This window comes from Stegostoma tigrinum, chromosome 22 (assembly GCF_030684315.1).
Source record: "Stegostoma tigrinum isolate sSteTig4 chromosome 22, sSteTig4.hap1, whole genome shotgun sequence".
Taxonomy (NCBI): domain Eukaryota; kingdom Metazoa; phylum Chordata; class Chondrichthyes; order Orectolobiformes; family Stegostomatidae; genus Stegostoma; species Stegostoma tigrinum.
In genome coordinates this window covers 30,981,574-31,001,548 of record NC_081375.1, presented here as the reverse complement: position 1 = coordinate 31,001,548, position 19,975 = coordinate 30,981,574, and the positions used below count along the sequence as shown (strand labels likewise).

The following is a 19,975-nucleotide window of genomic DNA, read 5'->3' as shown; positions in this document are numbered from 1 at the left end:
TATAGTTAGGATGTTGTTCAGCTTGAAAGGGTGGTGGAGAGATTGCCAGGGATATTGCTGGTACTGGAGGGCTTGAGCTATAGGGAGAGGTTGAATAGGCTGAGGCTTTTCCATGGAGTGTTGGAAGCTGAGGGATGACCTTTTTGTAGAAGCGCAAAATGATACAGGGCATGGATAGGGTGAATAGCCAAGGCCACCCCCACCTACCCTAGGGAGGGGAGTCCAAAACTAGAAGGCACATATCTGAAGGTGAGAACAAAGACTTGTTAAAAGGACCTGGAGCGTAACTTTTTTCCAGGAAAAGGAGGTGAATGGAATGAGCCATCAAAAGAAATGGGTGCAATTACTATATTTGAAATGTACATGAATAGGAAAGGCTCAGAAGGATATGAGCCAAATGCTGGCAAATGGGATGTCTGGTATGGATGAGTTGGATGAAAGGCTGTTTCTGTGCTGCTTGATTCTTAAACTCTAAGCTCCCAAAATTTGAAATTATTCCTGGATCTTTTTGTATTATATGGATTTCAACTTGTTTGGAATCCCTTGGAACCTGCATTCATCAAATTTTGATATTCCCAGCATAGCAGCAAGCAAGAACTGTTAATATTGCTGTTTTCTTTTCCTTAATTTGAAGGTGAATGGAATAAGTTTGTTTTAATTGGAAAAGCCAAAATGTTAAGTGAATTAAGTGACATGCTGTTAAGCCATGTCTACTAACTGCTTTGCACCTAGGAATTTGTATTGGTTGCCTGAACAGCTTTGAACAAGTTTTAAGGTTACAGTTTTTGCCTCGGTGGGTTTGTGCAGTGCTTAGAGGAACTTAGAAAGGAGGACTCTATTTCAAGCAGTGATAATGGGAACTGCAGATGCTGGGGAATCCAAGATAATAAAATGTGAGGCTGGATGAACACAGCAGGCCAAGCAGCATCTCAGGAGCACAAAAGCTTTTCTGCTCCTGAGATGCTGCTGGGCCTGCTGTGTTCATCCAGCCTCACGTTTGATTATCTCTCTTTCAAGCAGTTTGGCAGCATTCCGAGCAACTAAATGTTAATAACTTGAACAAATGGCTTTTAAACACTTTTCAGATTAATGGACTTCAAATATGAAGGCTTAGCTTGGAATAAACAAATGTATTTTGGGAATGTGCTGTTGATTCCGTCAAAAGATTTTGAAGGAAATCTGTATAGCATAGTCATTATTTTGGGTGGTTCAAGCTTCTAATTACTTCAGGGAAAGGAGCACTTTATTCTGTGCTGGTTGTTTTAATCTGGTCATGCTGCGTACCAAGACACAGTTTTTAAAAACTATGTCCAGCTGACGCAACTTTTTTATTTAAGCATTTGTGTAGTTTTGGATGTAAGCAAATTGATGTCAGTTGAAGTTTAAGTATTAATTTTGAAATGGCCCAGTCTCGCTATACAGAAGTTAGAATTTGTAACTTCATCCAAGCAATTGTACATCTCAGCCGCACTGTTTTACCTCAGTCAGCTTGGGATTTGCAAACCCGTTACGTTTGACTTCATAAAAACAAATTTGTTCATGGTTTGAAACAACAAACACTTCTGCATTAGAAGTTTGGATTAACCATCTAAGAGCTGGTGTAGCCCTTTGAGCGCTCTGCCTGCTCTAGTATTTTTAAGATCTGAGTCTACTCTCCTTCCCCATTTCCTGCCATGTATAACTGTAGCAAAGCATACTTTATTACAAGGTAATTGGTATGTAAGCAGAATTCTCATTAGCCAATTGTTTGTTTGTATCTTAATCACTGCCTCCCCAGATACCTCAGTTCTGTCATTGATCTCTTCATTTGAGTTACATGTTGCTTTTGTTTGTTAAAATAGTACATCTGAGCAACGACTTAAATGGCATGTTGCTCAGATGAACAAGTTTACTTCATTTTGTAGTAAGATATTGTTCACTTTCAATATTTGTTTCCAAATCTGTTTTGGTGAGTGAATCATTCTGCAGAATGAGAAGGCTTTTGCTCATAGTTGTCAGTTTAATTTGCCCTTCATGGAAATTGTATTTTTTAAAACGCGCGCGCACAAACACACCCCTGTTTCTCTTTTTAATATGCACTATCTCCTGTTCTACCTGCTTTATGCTGCCCTTGAGGCAGTTGCTGACGAACAAGCTGGAACACTCGTGGTCATGCATCTGTTTTATCACATGGGATATAGTCACTGTCTTAACCAAACTTCACAGCTGTTGAAAGTATGCAGCTGTTGCTTAGTGTACTGCATCCACTGTACCTGGTGTGGCATCCTCTACATTGGGGAAACCAAGCGGAGGCTTGGGGACCGCTTTGTAGAACACCTCCGCTCGGTTCGCAATAAACAACTGCACCTCCCAGTTGTGAACCATTTGCACTCCCCCTCCCATTCTTTAGATGGCATGTCCATCATGGCCTCCTGCAGTGCCACAATGATGCCACCTGAAGGTTGCAGGAACAGCAACTCACATTCTGCTTGGGAAGCCTGCAGCCCAATGGTATCAAAGTGGACTTCACAAGCTTCAAAATCTCCCCTTCCCCTACCACATCTGTAAACCAGCCCAGTTCATCCCCTCCCCCCACTGCACCACACAACCAGCCCAGCTCTTCCCCTCTGCCCACGACATCCCAAAACCAGTCCAACCTGTCTCTGCCTCGCTAACCTGTTCTTCACCTCACCCATCCCTTCCTCCCACCTCAAGCCGCATTTCCATCTCCTACCTACTAACCTCATCCCACCTCCTTGACCTGTCCGTCTTCCCTGGACTGACCTATCCCCTCCCTACCTCCCCACCTATACTCTCCTCTCCACCTATCTTCTTCTTTTCTCTCCATCTTTGGTCCGCCTCCCCCTCTCTCCCTATTTATTCCAGAACCCTCACCCCATCCCCCTCTCTGAAGGTTCTAGGCCTGAAACGTCAGCTTTTGTGCTCCTGAGATGCTGCTGGGCCTGCTGTGTTCATCCAGTCTCATTTCATTATCTTGGATTCTCCAGCATCTGCAGTTCCCATTATCAGCTGTTGCTTACTGCCTGCTTAAGCAGTATAAAGATCAAATCCCTTGGCAGGGGAGATGGATTTTCCAGCATCTGTATCTCCCTCTTCAGGCCTTATAGACTGAGACTATTGGTTTGTTTGAATGAGGAAAGCTAACTTCTGTCCCTCACCCTCCCCACCCCAATAAGACTCCCCTGGATTTGCCCAGAAATAGATGTGACACAACCAGGACCTGGTCAGAAGTCAGGGGGTGCCCATGTTAGTGGAGCTGTCATTTTTGAGTCCAGTGTTCTTCAACACTTGTTTGACCTAGGACCATTGTCATTGGTTTCCATTCGTCACCACCCCAAGACAAGGATGTCTGATCTCAAGGCAACATATTGCTTAAGCAGTGTTTTCAGCTCCCACTCTGCCACTGTCATGTTCATGCCAGTTGACCAATTGCCTGCTGTAAAGTTCATGCCACTCTTCAGGCACACTCACTATTTCTGTCCTTTTTTGGTAATATATTGAGAGTCTCTGGCTCCCCTGGTTAGCTTGGAAATTTGAGGTTAGCTACCTGTTTTTGGGGCAGTCAGTTATGCCTTATCCTTGCAGTCTTCATTTCAAACAGACTGGTGGGATCATTGACTTTAGCCAGGTTAAAGATGAAAAGTGTTTCATGCAGAGTCTTAACATAGTTAAGATCTTGCCACCAACTATGATACATAAGCTGAAATGGTTGAGTTGGAAGATTTCCATAAATGTCTGACAGGTGCAGATGTCTAGTAATAGAGTAGATACATACAATTAACTTGCTATAGCACAAAGGCTGTACCTTGGGAAAAGATTGATCCCATTTCCTGTTGCTGTAAGATCCATATATCCTTTGGATTCTCATACATAGCCCATGAGCCAGGATAAATCTAAAAGCTCATCAATATGTTCAAGTGACCTTTTGGTGGCAATTTAATACCCAGTGCTGTATTGATTTGAATCCAAGTTTTCAGAAGTTGTGGATACTAGGAGCAAAATGTAGGAAGTGGGGGGGGGCGCGCGGTTTAAACAGATACCCTTAAGGTGAGATAGGGTTTCAACCTAGAATTGAGGGCAACAGGGTTACAGCTTCCAGGCAAGGATTTGCACAAAGCCAAGATCACCCTCTGCCTCCATCTCTTTCCAGAAGACTGGTCTCCCCTCAGCTTATCCAGATAGCTGAAGTTGCAATCCTGCTTAAATGTGAATGCCAAGTGGCTAACTTAACAGTTCTGAGGAAGGATTGTTGGATGCAAAACACTAACATGTTTGTTTTCTTCACAGATGGTGTCAGACTTGCTGTCAAACTTTCTCTTTGTCTGACTTAACTAGATTTCTGAATATTTGGCTAATTTGAATAAATGTTTTGCCTGTGTGACAAAAATCAAGTTGCGTTTAGCTCTACACATTTGACCTTGACTCAATGGAGGCTGTTGCCATAGTTCATGAATCTGTGACTCTCCTAAGCTGGCTTGAATAATCCTTGATTATCTTAATGTGTTTTTGCTATTTTGTTTGTGAAGCTCCCAGGATTAATCTCTATCAGCGGGCATACAAGAAATACCTTTATGAAACTTTGAGAAAGTCCATCCCAAGTTGAAATGCCATATAAATGGGCAGCATCTATCTTGTATCATTACTAATTTTTTGATTAACTTTATGTCAGCCATGTTACTGTTGTGTGCTGAGTATAAACAGTTCCCATGTTGCTGTGCAAACTTCTCAATCCAGCCTTTGATGCACCAGGATCACTTTTTGTGTACTCTTGCTACTTCATTCTAGTTTTTTCAATACATTAAATGTTTCGTTGTGCTGATAAGCAAAATCCCTAGATCAGCTTTTTTAGAATAGAGTATTGTTATGCATGTTTTGGTTTGAGCTTTGCAAACTTTTCTCCGACCTTTTTTATTGCAGGGTTGAATTAACCCCTGACCTCACCTCGGTGTAGGTTCTAAGCCTGATGACACTATTTCTGTAGCAATATATTGGTAAGGTTCTTTTTAGTATGCCCTGTGCATGTCAACCTGTCACAACTTAACAACACACACTGTCCCATTTGTCACTTATGAAGTATTGTCTGCCTAATCCAGTAACCATTCTCACTTTGAACTTGCTGAAAACCTGTATTAATTGGCCATCTGTTTTAAACTAGGCAGTTGGGATTGAGATTCTAACCTTCTTCAAATTGGTAGAATAATTAAACCATAATGACCATTCAATACAGGTTTCACAAGGTTACATCCAATGGGATGGTATGGGCACTTAATGGGAGCAAATTCTACTTATCCATATGGTTTGAACTAACTGAAGTAAAACTAGCTTAAGGATTGCATTATTGGCAAGGATGCAGTTCTTTGTCTGTGCCCCACTCCCCAATTCTGGGTATCTCATCTCCACACTGTCAATTTCCCTCTCTTCCCCTCCTCTTTCTGACTTCATTCTCCCATTGCATCATCAGCATGATGTGGTACAGTAGAGATTTTTGTATAGACCTTTTTACCTTAATTTTGGTTGTTTACCAGTGAACTCCACCCACCTGTCCCCAGACACCCACAAGTTGTCTGCACTGCTACTTATTCTTTCAAAAGTTTAAAAATGACTTTACTATTGTTCACCAATCTTTATTTTTTGACAAAAGCTGCATGTTGTGTTAGTGGTAAATTCAATGATAGCTGCTCAGCTGGGTTAAAGGTAAGCCTATTTTAAGGGGGTACAAGACAAATTACTGCACTGACTTCAATTTTTTGTCCTTTGTTCGTTTTCTTGCAAAGCCACTAATAAAACCACATTCTGATTATGAATCTAATATCAATGTTTTAACAAAAAAAAAATTTGAGCCCTAAAACAAGTGTTTTGACTTGTAATGTGGAGTCTTGATTTTTTTTATTGAGGCCATGTTGTGTTCAGTTGGTTTTGGTTAGTTTTGAGTGCAATCTGCACCCCTCTGTTGGTGTGGTTGATTCTTGGTTGGGTAGAATGTTTATTGAAATGACCTGGTTGGACCTCCTTTATAACTTGGACAAGATATTGTTTTTTTTTTAAAAAAAACAGTTTGTGCTAATGTACTTTTGTAGGTGCATTATCCAAAAAAGTCAGAGGGCACCTGCAGAAAGATCGGGGCAGGTACCAATATTTGTCAACTTGCAAAGACCACCTTGAAGGAGAAATATTTAGAACTAAAATGATGCAATTTTTGTGTGGAGCTTTGGCTGCAGGCTCTGCCGGAGTGCAGATTTAATTCCTGAAGGGTGTAAAGGTGAGGGTTTGGTAACGTCACAAAAGGTGAGATTTTTAAAATGGAGATGAAAATAATTGCAATGTTTGACCCTAATATAATCTGCAAGAAACATTTGGTATGTACCTGGTCGTTGATACCATGGGTGTACTCTGAAACTGTATTTGCACTAATTTCTTTAGTGTATTGATTTGCCTTCCAATGAATTCTTTCATGGCTGTACATTCTTAGTGAAATAGTCCACCCATTTTTTAAGTCAAGCTTTTGTACTGTGGGGAGCTCATGTAGCAGACAGACTGACCACAGGTTGCCTTCCAAACAGTTTCAAGTATTTGTTGCAATAATACAGTGGGATCTCACTGCACTTAAAGCCACTTGTAGCTGCTGCTCATTGTGGCAAGCGTATTTACTGAAAGACAATGTGACTTTACAGGTTCATAGAACTTCACTGAATTTCAGCTGGTTGGATCCTCACTTAGTGGGCAGTTGTCTTGGAACATTCAGCAAGAATCTTTTGACTTGTTTCTGAGCTCAATTTAACTTTTCTGTAGTAATGGTGTTTTCATCTGATTTGTTTGTTTTTTAAATGTGCCTGACAGATGTGCTTTTTAAGTGCCCAATATGAATTATCTGGGTCTTGTCGGATTTTTTTTTTGGTGATTACTATCCCAAAGTAGCTTCCTTGTGGAATGAGTAGAAAAGATATTTAAATTTTAAAATATTTCTTTAATGTAGGCCAGAGCTGTAAACACACTAAATTACACTGATCTGAGTTATTGACCATTGCTGCTTCTGTTTTCAATTTTCATGTAGAAATGAAACTGCAACCTCAGTTAGTTGGACATGTTGGTAATGAACCTGGGGTATCCCCTGTAAAATGATACATCATGTGGTGGGCAGTGTTTAGATTAGCTTCTAGTACATGTGTTGTGTGAATCAGCATAGTCAGACTAGCTGTAAGTGTTGTGATTTGAGATTCTTTGCTCTGCATGATTTGAACATACAAGAAAACCAGATGCAGTGTACAAGCGAATGATTTGCTTCTAACAGTATTTCTATGGATTGTGGAAGTGGAGGATGAGACTGTTAAAGAATACAGTATGAATTAAGTTTATTTTTCATAGCTGCCTGTAGAAGTTAGAAATTCCTCTTAAATAGAATTTGACCTGGATTCTGATCTTTTTGTTTTGCTTTTTTAATTCTTGCAATTTCTCAATAAAAGCCAACAAAATATTTTAAGGCCTGTTGGTTCAGTAATTGAGCAGCAATGGCCAGAACTTGGAATTATACTGTTCACAACCAGTTTGAGTCTAGTCCAGAGAAATTGCCACATCCCTCGAATACTGGCCTTGTATAAGTTTCATCTCCTCTGGGCAATCAAGAATGTCTCATCTCTACCTTGAAAACCACTAGTTCTATAGCACCGAATCACTTAAGCAGTTGTCCACACATTTCGAAGGTATTGGTGACTCTTAGCTGACACAATCAACCTGTGGTCAGTCTGTCTACTACATGAGCTCCCCACAGTACAAAAGCTTGACTTAAAAAATGAGTGGACTATTTCACTAAGAATGTACAGCCATGAAACAAGTCAAGGGCAAATATTGCTCAATCACGAGAGTCACACTGAAGCATGTTCCAGGCAGCCGACAAGGTGTAAATACATAAGGGCAGCAAAAACTAAATTTATAGCATTATGATCTGAAGGAATATTGAGTGGTGCTCAAATTTTAAAGAGAATGGAAAGGATACAATCAAATTCATATTTGAATATCCAAGTAACTGATTTCAGAGCCAATATAATAAAACTTGCCTGTCAACAGTGACCCATTTGTAGTATATCATTGTTTGAAACTCAGAGGAGACGGTCTCAGCAGTGGTGCCTGACATGGCACTTTGTAGCCATCTGTTTCTTGGTCCTTCTGCTTGCTTTACTCTTCCAGCATGTATAATGAGTTTTGTTGTTAAATGAATTAAGCAGTCCTTCCTAAAAAGGAGTGTTCACTTTCTGGAGTTGTAAGCTATCAATTTAGTCAAGTCTTTTAAAGTGATTAGAGGTTTTTCCAGTCTAAGCTTAACTTTGGAATGCTTAAGTCAGACACTCTTAAAAACAGAATTGGAATGTGAATATTGAACTTGTAGACCTTCCTGGGTACGTTTTAATGCTCTTTCCACTTGAGGGCACTAATGGTGCCTTGTATGGTTTCAAGATGAATATAAGTAGCACTTTAGCAAAGCACTAGAGGGCACCCAGCACCTGTCAATTGATAGAAGTTAAACATAAATATGCAAGCATATTCTCAATTATTTCAGTTAAACTTTTTTCATTTTATAAATTGCCTCCTTCTGGGAAGAATTTTGTTTTTAATGTGATCTGATCTGGAATCAGTTGCTTTCTTCTAACCATGTCGCAGTTAAACTCTGGAGGCAAATTTTAAAACACTTGTTTCTGGAATGCCAACAGAAATATAATGGAGAGATCTTGGAATCCTGTGATCAAATAGGCAACAATTTGTAGCCATATTCAACTTTTTTTCTTTAAAGGATTGGCGCATGCTTGTTTTCATATAGCTTTTATTGCTTATACACTAATACACTTTTGCATGTACTTTAGAACTTGTGATCTGATTTCAAGACTACTTCACATTCTTAAATCTGTCACAGCTTTTGTAAATAGTACAAATTATTGCTGCTTTGCTCAATGTTTGTTTGGTTAATTAAGTAGAAAGTCAGACTTGCGTGGGATTCTAAAACAAGCAATGCAATCAAGTCATTGAACTGTTTCATCCCTACAGAAGTAATTCCACGACAAGTGTGAATACTGCATTCTAAAACTCTGCTCGTTTGTGTTGTAAAATCATAAATCACCTCACTGCAACTTTGTTAATTTAACATGGTCAGGATCCTACTATGTTTGCAATGAGGTGAATGACGAAATTTCCTCTTGCTGCCATTACGACCCTGTTTTCTAGTGAGCAGAGCAAGTGATTTAGTTTTGGTGAAGATGGGGATGTTCACTGGACACAGGTGAAAAATGTCACAAGCAATTCAGCTGACATTTTATCTCCCAGTTTAAAAAGACGAAGGGTTTAAAATATTGTTGCTCAGGAAGTTGCAAATGCACTTCTGTTGTATGCTTTCAGCAGGTACCTGCTCTAGTTTAGATGACAATGGAATAACAATCTATGTTTGTTAAACGTTGCTTCTCTCTTTGAGATGCGATATCTTGAATGTCTTAGGCATTTTAGATTGGATATTTTCATGGAAGTCAAGGTTTCTGCACACATGACTGTCAAGAGTGGCACTCTTGGCTCTGGAACATGAGCATAATTTTTGGTTTTGTGTGGGGAATTGGTCTATTACAGAAGTAGAGCCAACTCAAAAGTGAATATATCCCTATCACCACACCTGAGGTTCGTAAAAGTGATTTGATGCTCTCGGAAAATGTTTTGATCATGTGAAAAGCTGAACAAATAAGCCAATAAGTATGCCTTAGTATTTAGCTGTTTCACTTTGCAAAGACTTGTAAGCCACACCCAGGGGGTGGGTGGTCGTGAGGGAAAAGGTGAAAGATTAGCAAGGGGATAGAATTGAAAGGGTCAAGTTGACAGAATTAGCTTCTAATTGTCTAAAAGTAGTGTGCCACCATTGCAAGTTCACTGCTGTTCTGGGAATGGCTTTTTCTTTTAAACTGCTAATTGCCCTTTCTCAGAATGGGTGCTGTGGTACTTGAAGGTTTTTCTTTCTGTTCTATATTATGTTCCAACTTTTAACAGTCAGCTGAGCTTGGCAAATCTTGAACTACTTTTGCTTGACTCCAAACAGCAGAGATTATTACAGGAGTAACAGACAAGCTCATTAGTTCTTCCCTAGTAAAGTTTTTTAGATATGACAACTTCCAGTTTAAACAAGAGGATAAGAAGACATGTAGACCAAGCACTCGGTTTCATTTGTGTCGAGGATATTTAGCATGAAGTGGATGAAGAGCAAAGCAGTGAAAATGAAATGTCAATTTCTTCAAAGAATTGAATTTGTTGTCTCAGGGAAAGTTGTATGGCTTGGCTAATGCTATTAACTTGCACAAAGGCTGTTGTTTCCACAATTGTCCAAAAGTAAGAATATGGTTTGTGTTGACTAGAAAGTTGGTAGGAGTGATTTTGTTTCTGGTAATGGCTTCAGCTGAATACCTCTGAATTGTGATCAGAGATAATTGGAACTGCAGATGCTGGCGAATCGAAGATAAAGTGTGAAGCTGGATGAACGCTGCAGGCCAAACAGCATCTCAGGAGCACAAAGGCTGACATTTTGGGACTAGACCCTTCAGAGAGGGAACGGGAATAAATAGGAAGAAGGGGAGGTGGACCAAAGGTGGAGAGGAGAGTATGGGTGGGGCAGGCAGGGAGGGGATTTGTCAGTCCAGGGAGGACAGACAGGTAAAGGAGGCAGGATGATGTTAGTAGGTAAAGATGGAGGTGTGGCTTGAGGTGGGAGGATGGGTAGGTGAGAGGAAGAACAGGTTAGGGAGGTGGGGACAAGCAGAGCTGGTTTTGGGATGGTGGGGGGCAGGAGGGGAGATTTTGAAGCTTGTGAACTCCACATTGATACCATTGGGCTGCAGGGTTCCCAAGCAGAATGTGAGTTGCTGTTCCTGCAACCTTTGGGCGGCATCATGGTGGCACTGCAGGAGGCCCATGATGGACATGTTGTCTAAGGAATGGCGGGGGGAGGGGTTTAAAATGGTTCGTGACTGGGAGGTGCAGTTGGTTGTTGCAAACCGAGCGGAGGTGTTCTGCAAAGCATTGAAGCGTTTCCCCAATGTAGAGGAAGCCACAGTGGGTACAGAATACCACATTGGCCGATGTGCAAGTGAACATCTGCTTAAAATGGAAAGTCATCTTGGGGCCTGGGATAGGGGTGAGGGAGGAGGTGTGGGGGCTTGTGTAGCATTTCCTGCGGTTGCAGGGGAAGGTGCCAGGTGTGGTGGGGTTGGAAGGGAGTGTGGAGCGGACAAGGGAGTCACGGAGAGAGTGGCCTCTCCAGAAGGCAGACAAGGGTGGGGATGGAAAAATGTCTTGGGTGGTGGGTTCGGAGGATAATGCGTTGTATCATCGCATCATCCTCCAACACTTCTTCTGCCATCTAAAATCTGACCCCACCACCTAAGACATTGTTCCATCCCCACCCTTGTCTGCCTTCTGGAGAGACCACACTCTCCGTGACTCCCTTGTTCCGCTCCACACTCCACTCCAACCCCACCACACCTGGCACCTTCCCCTGCAACCACAGGAAGTGCTACACTCTTTCCCCCACACCACCTCCCTCACCCCCATCTCAGGCCCCAAGATGACTTTACATATTAGGCAGATGTTTGGCTGCATGTTTGCTAATGGGGTATTCTGTATCCACTGTGGCTTCCTCCTACATTTGGGGAAACGCAGCAGAGGCTTGGGGAATGCTTTGCAGAACACCTCCACGCGGTTCACAACAAACAACTGCACCTCCCAGCCACGAAACATTTTAACCCCCCCCCACCCAAAAATTCCTTCGACATGTCCATCATGGGCCTCGTGCAGGGCCACAATGTTAGTGCCCGAGAGTTGCTGTTTCTGCAACTTGTATTCTGCTGGGGAACCCTGCAGCCCAATGGTATCAATGTGAACTTCACAAGCTTCAAAATCATCCCTGCCCCCGACCCCTGACACATCCCAGCTTATCCCTGCCTCCCCAACCTGTTCTTCCTCTCTCCTATCCCCTCTTCCACTACAAGCCACACCTCCATTTCCTACCTACTAACCTCATCCCGCTTCCTTGACCTGTCCGTCTTCCCTGGACTGACCTATCCCCTCCCTACCTCCCCACCTATACTCTCCTCTCCACCTATCTTTTTTTTCTCTCCATCTCTTGGTCTGCCTCCCCCCACCCCCCCTCCCTATTTGTTCGAGAACCCTCACCCCATCCCCCTCTCTGAAGGGTCTAGGCCTGAAACAGCATCAGCCTTTGTGCTCCTGAGATGCTGCTTGGCCTGCTGTGTTCGTCCAGCTTCACACTTTGTTACCTGTGTGAATTGTGTGTTTTTATACACTGGTCTAGCCAGTGTTGGAATATCAAAGTTGTTGCAGGGTTGGTGATGAAGTCTCTAGGTTCTCTAATTCTACCCAGCTAACAGTACTGCAAGAGATGGAATACTGAAGGTGGCTGTTTAATTCTTGCTGAAGAACGCAATTAAGTAGGTCAAACTTCTGATCTGTTTCTTGGCAAACTAAGATGCAAGTTTTTGAAAAAAAACATTTTCCACAAATCATCAGCATAAATGGTTTTTGTTCCTGTTCTGGGTAACTTGAAGATAGCAGATCCCTAATAAAGGTAGCTTGTTTGGAGCAGTTAAGTTTAAAAGGAGTTGAATTTGATGTGCTGCTACTTGTTTAATGCTGTGTTTAGCATGTGTTTAACTACTTTAAACTGCCTCAGGAGCTCACTGAATGTTTGCAGTGTTGGGAAGCCCTTAACTCCAGTAGTCAGACATCAACTTCCAAAGTAGTATGATATGGTGAAGTATTTATTGGCAGTGTGTTTGAGTTTCCCCTGACACAATATTTAGATTCAGGCCACCAGAGGTGAGAATTTGAAGGGAAAACTAAATTTTGTTTTGTGTTCTGAGGTAGTAGGAATTGCTGATCTCAGAAATAAAACCTTATGGATAGTGCTAGAATAGAAGTTCTCAGGCTTGTCAGAAATCCTGGACTCATGTCCACAAAATCAGATTACAATGAGTCTAGGAGAGCTCTCAAAGCTATGGATGAATGGAATTTGACAAGTGTTCACTAACTGCAAAATTATTTCATTGTCTGATCTCTTTGAAAAGCCAAATGCATGTAGAAACTAAACTTTAGAGATGTGAATTGACTTGGTGTTTTCAGAAGTTTTTGCATGGTATCAAACTTTTGTTGATTAGTCATAACAGATGTGGTTTTTAAAAATAAACTTTTTTGCCACTTTGGAAAATGGCATGAACATATTTCAGTTTGGTTGTTAACTCCAGGGCTTTTATGACATTTTAATTATTAGCCTCGGTCATATCAAAGTCATGTTTTGAAAATTAGGGGGTGCACGATTATAATGGAAACCATTTTGCATTTCAGTGGATAGGTTTTTGATCTTTTCAGCCACCTGTCTTAGCAGGCATGTTGTCTAATCAAATAGTCTGTTCTGTTGAACAGTGAAGCAGACTTGAGGGGTTGAATACACAATCATATGACTGGTAAGGAGGAAAACCAGTAAAAATTTAATGGGGTTCCTCCCGCCGTCCAAAGATGTGCTGGGTAGGTGGATTGGCCATGCTGAAAGGCCTGTAGTGACCAGTGATGTTTTGGGTTAGACATGAGGAAATGCAGGGATAAGGGCACGGCCTGTCCAGGGAGGGATGCTCTTTGGGGTTGGGGTGGTTGCGGTTTGGTTTGGACTTTTTGGGCCAAATGGCCTGTTTCCACACTTTACAAATTCTGATTTGTATGGTATTTCCTGCAAACTAATGTGGAAGTTTTAAGACTGCAGGAGTTGACATTTGAAATGTAGGAAATGTTTTTGTAATGAAGACTTAATTGGAAAATACTCAATAGTGCTAGTTCAACTTCTTTTGACTTTGAAGTCTGCACAGTCAGTCATACCAAGGTGTTTGACAAGGTTCTGTATGGTGGACTCTTCCACAAACAACAGTTGATGCTACATCAGTTAGGTTTTAAAACTGCTCATTCAAAAGTTAAGGGCATGTGGGGATATGGGCCAAAGGCAGATATAAAGTTAGGTCGCAGATCAGCCATTATTTCACTGGAACTGGTTTGAGGGACTAGTCCATTCCTGTTCTTGTGTTCCTATGTTAATAGCTTCTGTTTTATTCACTTAAGCTTTTAATGGATTGGTGCTGATTTATTGTCCATATTGATGAGTCCTTCTAATTATGCTTCTGAGACTGAATCCTCGGGAGGTTAAGTGTTGAAGGTACTGATGTGAAGTATCACCTTTTTAAAGGAGTTTTGGTGAGATGGTTTGCAGGGGCTTCTCTAACAAAGAGCTGCAAACCCATCTTCCCGCCCCCCCCCCCCCCCTAAAAAAATGGATGAGGGCCGAGGAGGCATCTTATCAGCCCCAGGTGTTGGCAAGTTCAGTCAAAGATGACCTCTTCCTGTGATGTTCCAAGATTTTTTTTAACCAACCTGGTCAGATATGCTATGACACCTGCTGGGCAGCTGAGACTTGATCTGAGCCTTCTGGCTCAAAGTTAGGGGCAGCACCACTGCACTGAGCCCCAATCTGTTGATCTTCCTACTTAACACCTGTTAATAGTCAAACCATCTCCTATGTGCAAAGAAGTTTGTTTCAGCACTTGCGATGACTTCATGACGTCCTAAAGCACTTGATGGTTAATTAAGTACTTGGAAGTCATTATTGGTTTGTTCAGTACAAATTTAAGAGCTGTGTATAAACAAATTCACTTTGTCTGTTAAAGCTTTATTAATGGGCCTTAACAGCTGGGACACAGTTGACTTGAAGATGCTTCACATTCTTTTTCTCCTGTCCCTATCGCACTCTGGTGTTTTCCTGCATGTTTGTCCACATTATTTTGCTCTGACCTTGTTTTTCTTTGCTGCTTGATGCATACTTTCTAGGATGCAAAGAATCTCCCGGTAAGTCCTAGGTTTGAATTGTACAATATCCATGTTTTATTCAAATGTGTTTGCTGTTTTCCCTTTTAATAACAGGAAGATTACATTTCCAAGTATGTGAAATCTTAGGCTAGCACCCATAAGGGGGAAATAAATGGCACTTGTTGATATGTAGAATATTACGTCTCAAAGTAACTTCAGTAATTATAAATTGAAGGCATCTTCAAAAAGATGCATCCATCTTCCAGACTCTGGAAGTGTTCTGCCAACATTGTCTGCCTCCTGGGAGAATCAAAACTTGCGATTTGCTAATGGATATAACTTTAGATTGAAAGTGATTTGTGGGGAATATTGACCTTTGAACACTAATTTGGTAAATGAGATTGCTGTTTGAAATGACAAGCAATGTTGAATTTGCTCAAAATTTGGAGGCTACAGTGTGCTAGTTTGACTAATCTCGATTTTTCTGCCACTTGGCCTTGATGTTAATATAAGTAAAAGAATTCTACTCTTCAAGTCTGTAAAATCCTTGCTTATGTCAGATGGAGAACAGAAGTATTGCAAAATTAACCAAGCAGTTTCATGGCCAACCACATTGACTTCAATACATTTCAACTAAAATTTAAATAGGGATATCCTCCATGGACAAGTTGTCTCACTTTAATAAATATGTGATGTGATACTTAGGAAGGTAAAACAAGTTCAGAAAAATAACACTGGATTTCTTAGAATGAGGACTTTTCTTTGATGGGGCACCCATCTGTCCTGGAGCAGTTCCAGTAATTTGTAGCATGTAGTGCTTTGACTATAGGATATCAGTATGCTTGTAAATCTCGATAGATGGACTTTAGTTTTGTGTTGGAGACATATTGATCAGTTTCCTTGTACTGTCACGTTGCCATAGGATGACCTGTAATAATGAACTTTATAAAGATTGGTCTTAATTTCATTTTTCTACTGCTTTTCAAATCTAAAGCTCAGGAAGACAATAACATGCAAGTTCTTTGCCCTGTGGTCTTTTAAAAAAGACATGAAAGCTATCAACCCAAAATAACAATTTCTGACCTTAACCAGAGTGTAGTACTAGAGGAAGTAGGAACTACAGATGCCGGAGAATCTGAGATAACGTGTAGAGCTGGGTGAAAACAGCAGGCCCAGCAGCATCAGAGGAGCAGGAAGGCTGATGTTTTGGGCCCAGACCCTCCTTCAGGAAAGTCAAGGGTCCAGGCTCACAGCATCAGCTTGCCTGCTGTGTTCACCCAGCTCTACACCTTGTTATTGCTGTAATTCTAGAGGGACTTTTAAACAGATTATGTACCATGGCTGATTCTTCTTATTTTCCTTTCTTGTATCAAGTTTTACTGGTCTTTAATGACTTTTTATTTAAGAGTAAGGTGGAAACCTAAAGTTTGTTTTAAAATTAGAGTAAGCAGAGGTGTATAACACTGGCTGAACCATTTTTAATGATCCCTTCAAAGGTATGCTTAGACTGCAAGAATAAATGCAAAACTACCATAAAATGTTTTAGTCCCAAGTTGTGTAATCTCTGGAATGACCAGGGCAGCAGATGCAAGGGGGGACGTGACCGACTGCAAGTTGTCCTCCTCCCAGCTGTACCCACCTGACTTAAATAGGCTGCTGTACCTCAGCCAAAATCGTGGCATTCCTTTCCTAATGGTCTTGCAGATCTATCAACAGCACACTGATTTTTTTTTTGCAGCAGTTCAACAGGCAGCTCAACACTGACTTCTCGAGCAGCTAGGAACAGGCAATAAATGCTGCCCAGTCAATGACACATCCCACAAGTGAAGAAAGAGTTTGAATTAAAAGCACTTTGACAAGATGACTGGCTAGTTCAGTGTTTTTTGTAAATTAATTGCTGTGAGAAGTGGTGAACTGTCTTCAAATCATGAGTGGGAACATAGTTGGCCTGTTGGTGTTTTTAAAAAAAGTGAAATTACATTAGCTTTCAAGTTGGTGTCCTAATCATGCATGTGAGAGAATCTGGTTATTTTAAAAGGAGCATTTAATAACTTTGATTTGGAAATGGCATTTGCAAGTTCAGTTAGAAAATGTAACTGTGGGACCTTAGAATGATAGGTTCTTTAGTGATCTAACCATGTAGTGAAATTCAGTCTAACCTGAAAGCCGTGTTTTCTGGCAGAAGTTCAAGAAGTATTTGGTTGAGTAAAGTACAGGAGAGATGATAGTTGTGGCTCAAATATTGGGCTGAAGGAAAATTTTAGCCAGGTTACTTCCTGGTAAAGTACATGTGTAGATATGGGCATTGCCCAGAAGTGGGATTGGGCTTTATTCTGCTGATTTTTTTTCTTTTTCCCCAATTTTGAATAGCTTAACCATGTTAACCCTCTCATTACTTTGTAAAACAGGGAGATTAACAGATGACTCATGACAGATTCTCTGCAATCACTGCTTCCAGGCAAGATACTGTTGGGGGAAATGCTTAAAGTTGGGGCAACACATTGCTACCTGATGCAGTGAGATTGTTTTTTCACATTGTCTTTGCTTTCACTTGAGTGGATTAGCAAACTTGCTGAAAACAATTGAACAGAAAACAAAATTGCATGTCCTGCTGTACAGTTCAATTTTTAACACAACTTTTTTCTTTACAGAGCGGATGAGTAGAACCAATCGGGAGAGCCTTTCATGCATGCGAAGGAATTAAGTGGCTGTGGGCTTGAATTTTCAGATGTCAAACCCAAAAAACCGACAAGTTTATCCTCAGTAGGGAGGTGCTGTTGAAGATTCTGTAATAGATGTTGCAGTAGAGTCTAATACAATAGCATACATTTAATTTAGTCACTTAATTCACTACTTTCAGTTAAGAGCTACATATTGCAGACTATCAAACACAATGTTAAAGTTAGTGCACAGCAAACTGTATATCTTGGTGGAACTAATGCAGGACAACCTTTTTTGTTTGTTGGTTTCTATGAACAATGTAAAATTGTTTGGTTTGTTTAAGCCTTAATGCAGAATTTGTTAACAGGGTTGTAGTGATTAACTTTTTTTCCTGGGGATGTTTTAGTTCAAGATGGATTTGTAATTTGAAATGGCAACATTTGCTTTATCTATTACATATGTCTCTACCTTTTTGACAATGTTCAATAAAGTCTTGATTACTAGAGTTGTGTGGTGGTTCACTTGTTTTTTGCTTCAGCACAAGTTCCTATTGCTTCCTATTAATGCAAACACCTCATTTTAAGTTTTTAAATGCAGATAATCCCTTATCCAAGTTAGAGTAGGTGGGTTAAAAGTGACACTTTTGAGGTGATTATTTTCCCCCTCTTAGCTGCTGTTCTTGGGGGATGTGGAGTGGTCATGTACATCATTAAACTGGTCTGATCTCTGGTACCAAGCATACCTTTTGGAAGTCACACAACCAGATTATTAGTCAAAGTTAAACAGAAATTAGACTTGCAGAGCCCACCACAACCAATTATTTGCTTCCATTCTAAATTAATGTTTTAATTAGTTGATATGGTGTTCTCTGTAAGCTTATGATTTCAAACTAATCTGGACTATTATCTGGTGTTGTGATTTCTGATTTTTGTCTACCCTAGTCTAACACCAGTACTTTGTGGCATAGCTTGAGATGGAGGATATTGAACAGTTGCTTCTGATCCACTGTGTTGCTGGAAGGTAGTCTACACATGGAGAGAATCAGGTGCAGATGGCTGCTTCATGATTTCTTCATGTGAAGAATGACTTCATGTGGAATCAAAACCAAAAAAACTGCAGAAAATGTAAATCCGACAGCTGGAAAAGCTGAGATAATAAAATGTGAGGCTGGATGAATACAGCAGGCCCAGCAGCATCTCAGGAGCACAAAAGCTGATATTTGAGGCCTAGACCCTTCTTCAGAGAGGTCTAGGCCCAAAATGTCAGCTTTTGTGCTGAGATGCTGCTGGGCCTGCTGTGTTCATCCAGCCTCACAATTTATTATCTTTTGGATTCTCCAGCATCTGCAGTTCCCATTATGGCTGGAAAAGCTGAGCAGGTCTGACAGCACCTGTGAAGAAAAACTAGTTAATGTTTCCGGTCAAGTGACCCTTCATTCTCCTGTCTGTGGAAGGGCCACCAGACCTGAAATGTTAACTTGTTTTTTCTTCAGGTGCTGCCTGTGGAATCAATTCCAGCTTGCAACCACTAGCTATAGCATGCAGTTAATACTGTGGGGAGTTGGTGGGGGTGGGTGTCCAGATATTGCAGTGGGGGGAGGGGGGGGGGGTGTGTGAAAAAAGTTAGACTGTAAAGTCAGAATTTAGCATCTAAGCACGTGTTCAGCAACTCACTGGTTTGATTTGGCTCGTACTGAATGGGAAAATTCAGTTTTTAAGCTGCAGTGCAATTGACCTGGAATTATTGGAAGCTGTGCTAGATGTTTCAGTAAATATAAATTTAAATTTATACTTAATTTTAAGAATCTAATGTCTGTATCAGGAATTGTGCATCAAACTCTGTCATCTGCCTACAATGATGAAAATGAAGGGAGCCATCTGTCAGTCCCAGGATCAAACTGAAGCTAATACTGATGGTGATGATGTCAAGATTATAACAAGACGAAGATGGTGGTTTAACAGCCTGTGATGGTTCCCTATCTCCAACTCCCACATGAGTTAACCAGTCCATCTCATTCAGGCTAGCTCAGCAAGCCTCACCTTCGGCAATATAATTACATTCATAACAGTCTCGAACAACCGCAATAGTTTGCGAATTACCTCTGCGTTCTAACCACCAGGTTCATTATGCGAGTAATTCATTTTATTTTTCTGTCCCTTCTACCAAGATGGGAAAAGAAGAAAGCAAGGGATAAGTAATTCAGATCAACTATGACAAGACATTATGTCAATTGGGAATAACTTGCAGCTTTGTACATTTAGTCACATTTTCCAGATTCTGTACTTGTCATAGATTAGTCTCTACAACAATACAAGTTGAATTCTTTCAAATTAGTCATAAAATGGAAATTAATTCTGAGCAAAAGAACAGCTATAAGAGTTTGGGTGGTGGTGATAATGGGAACTGCAGAGGCTGGAGATTCCAAGATAATAAA

At 40.8% G+C, this 19,975-nt stretch overlaps 1 protein-coding gene across 4 annotated transcripts in view; it reads left to right on the top strand.

Annotated features, from left to right (window-relative positions):
* LOC125463707 (matrix-remodeling-associated protein 7-like) overlaps window positions 1-18,046 on the top strand; it is a 109,593-nt gene extending 91,547 nt beyond the window's left edge. The window contains exons 4-6 of one of the 4 annotated variants that reach the window (XR_007249892.2): window positions 4,918-4,991; window positions 14,902-14,919; window positions 17,532-18,046. Coding sequence is in view for 3 of the 4 variants with exons in the window: in XM_048555302.2 (XP_048411259.2) it covers window positions 4,918-4,951 (34 nt within the window). In the remaining variant the exon portion in view is untranslated. The remainder of the gene's footprint in view (window positions 1-4,917; window positions 4,992-14,901; window positions 14,920-17,531) is intronic. The other 3 variants (XM_048555303.2, XM_048555302.2, XM_048555304.2) reach the window with 3 other exon arrangements.
* Window positions 18,047-19,975: the final 1,929 nt, after the last annotated feature.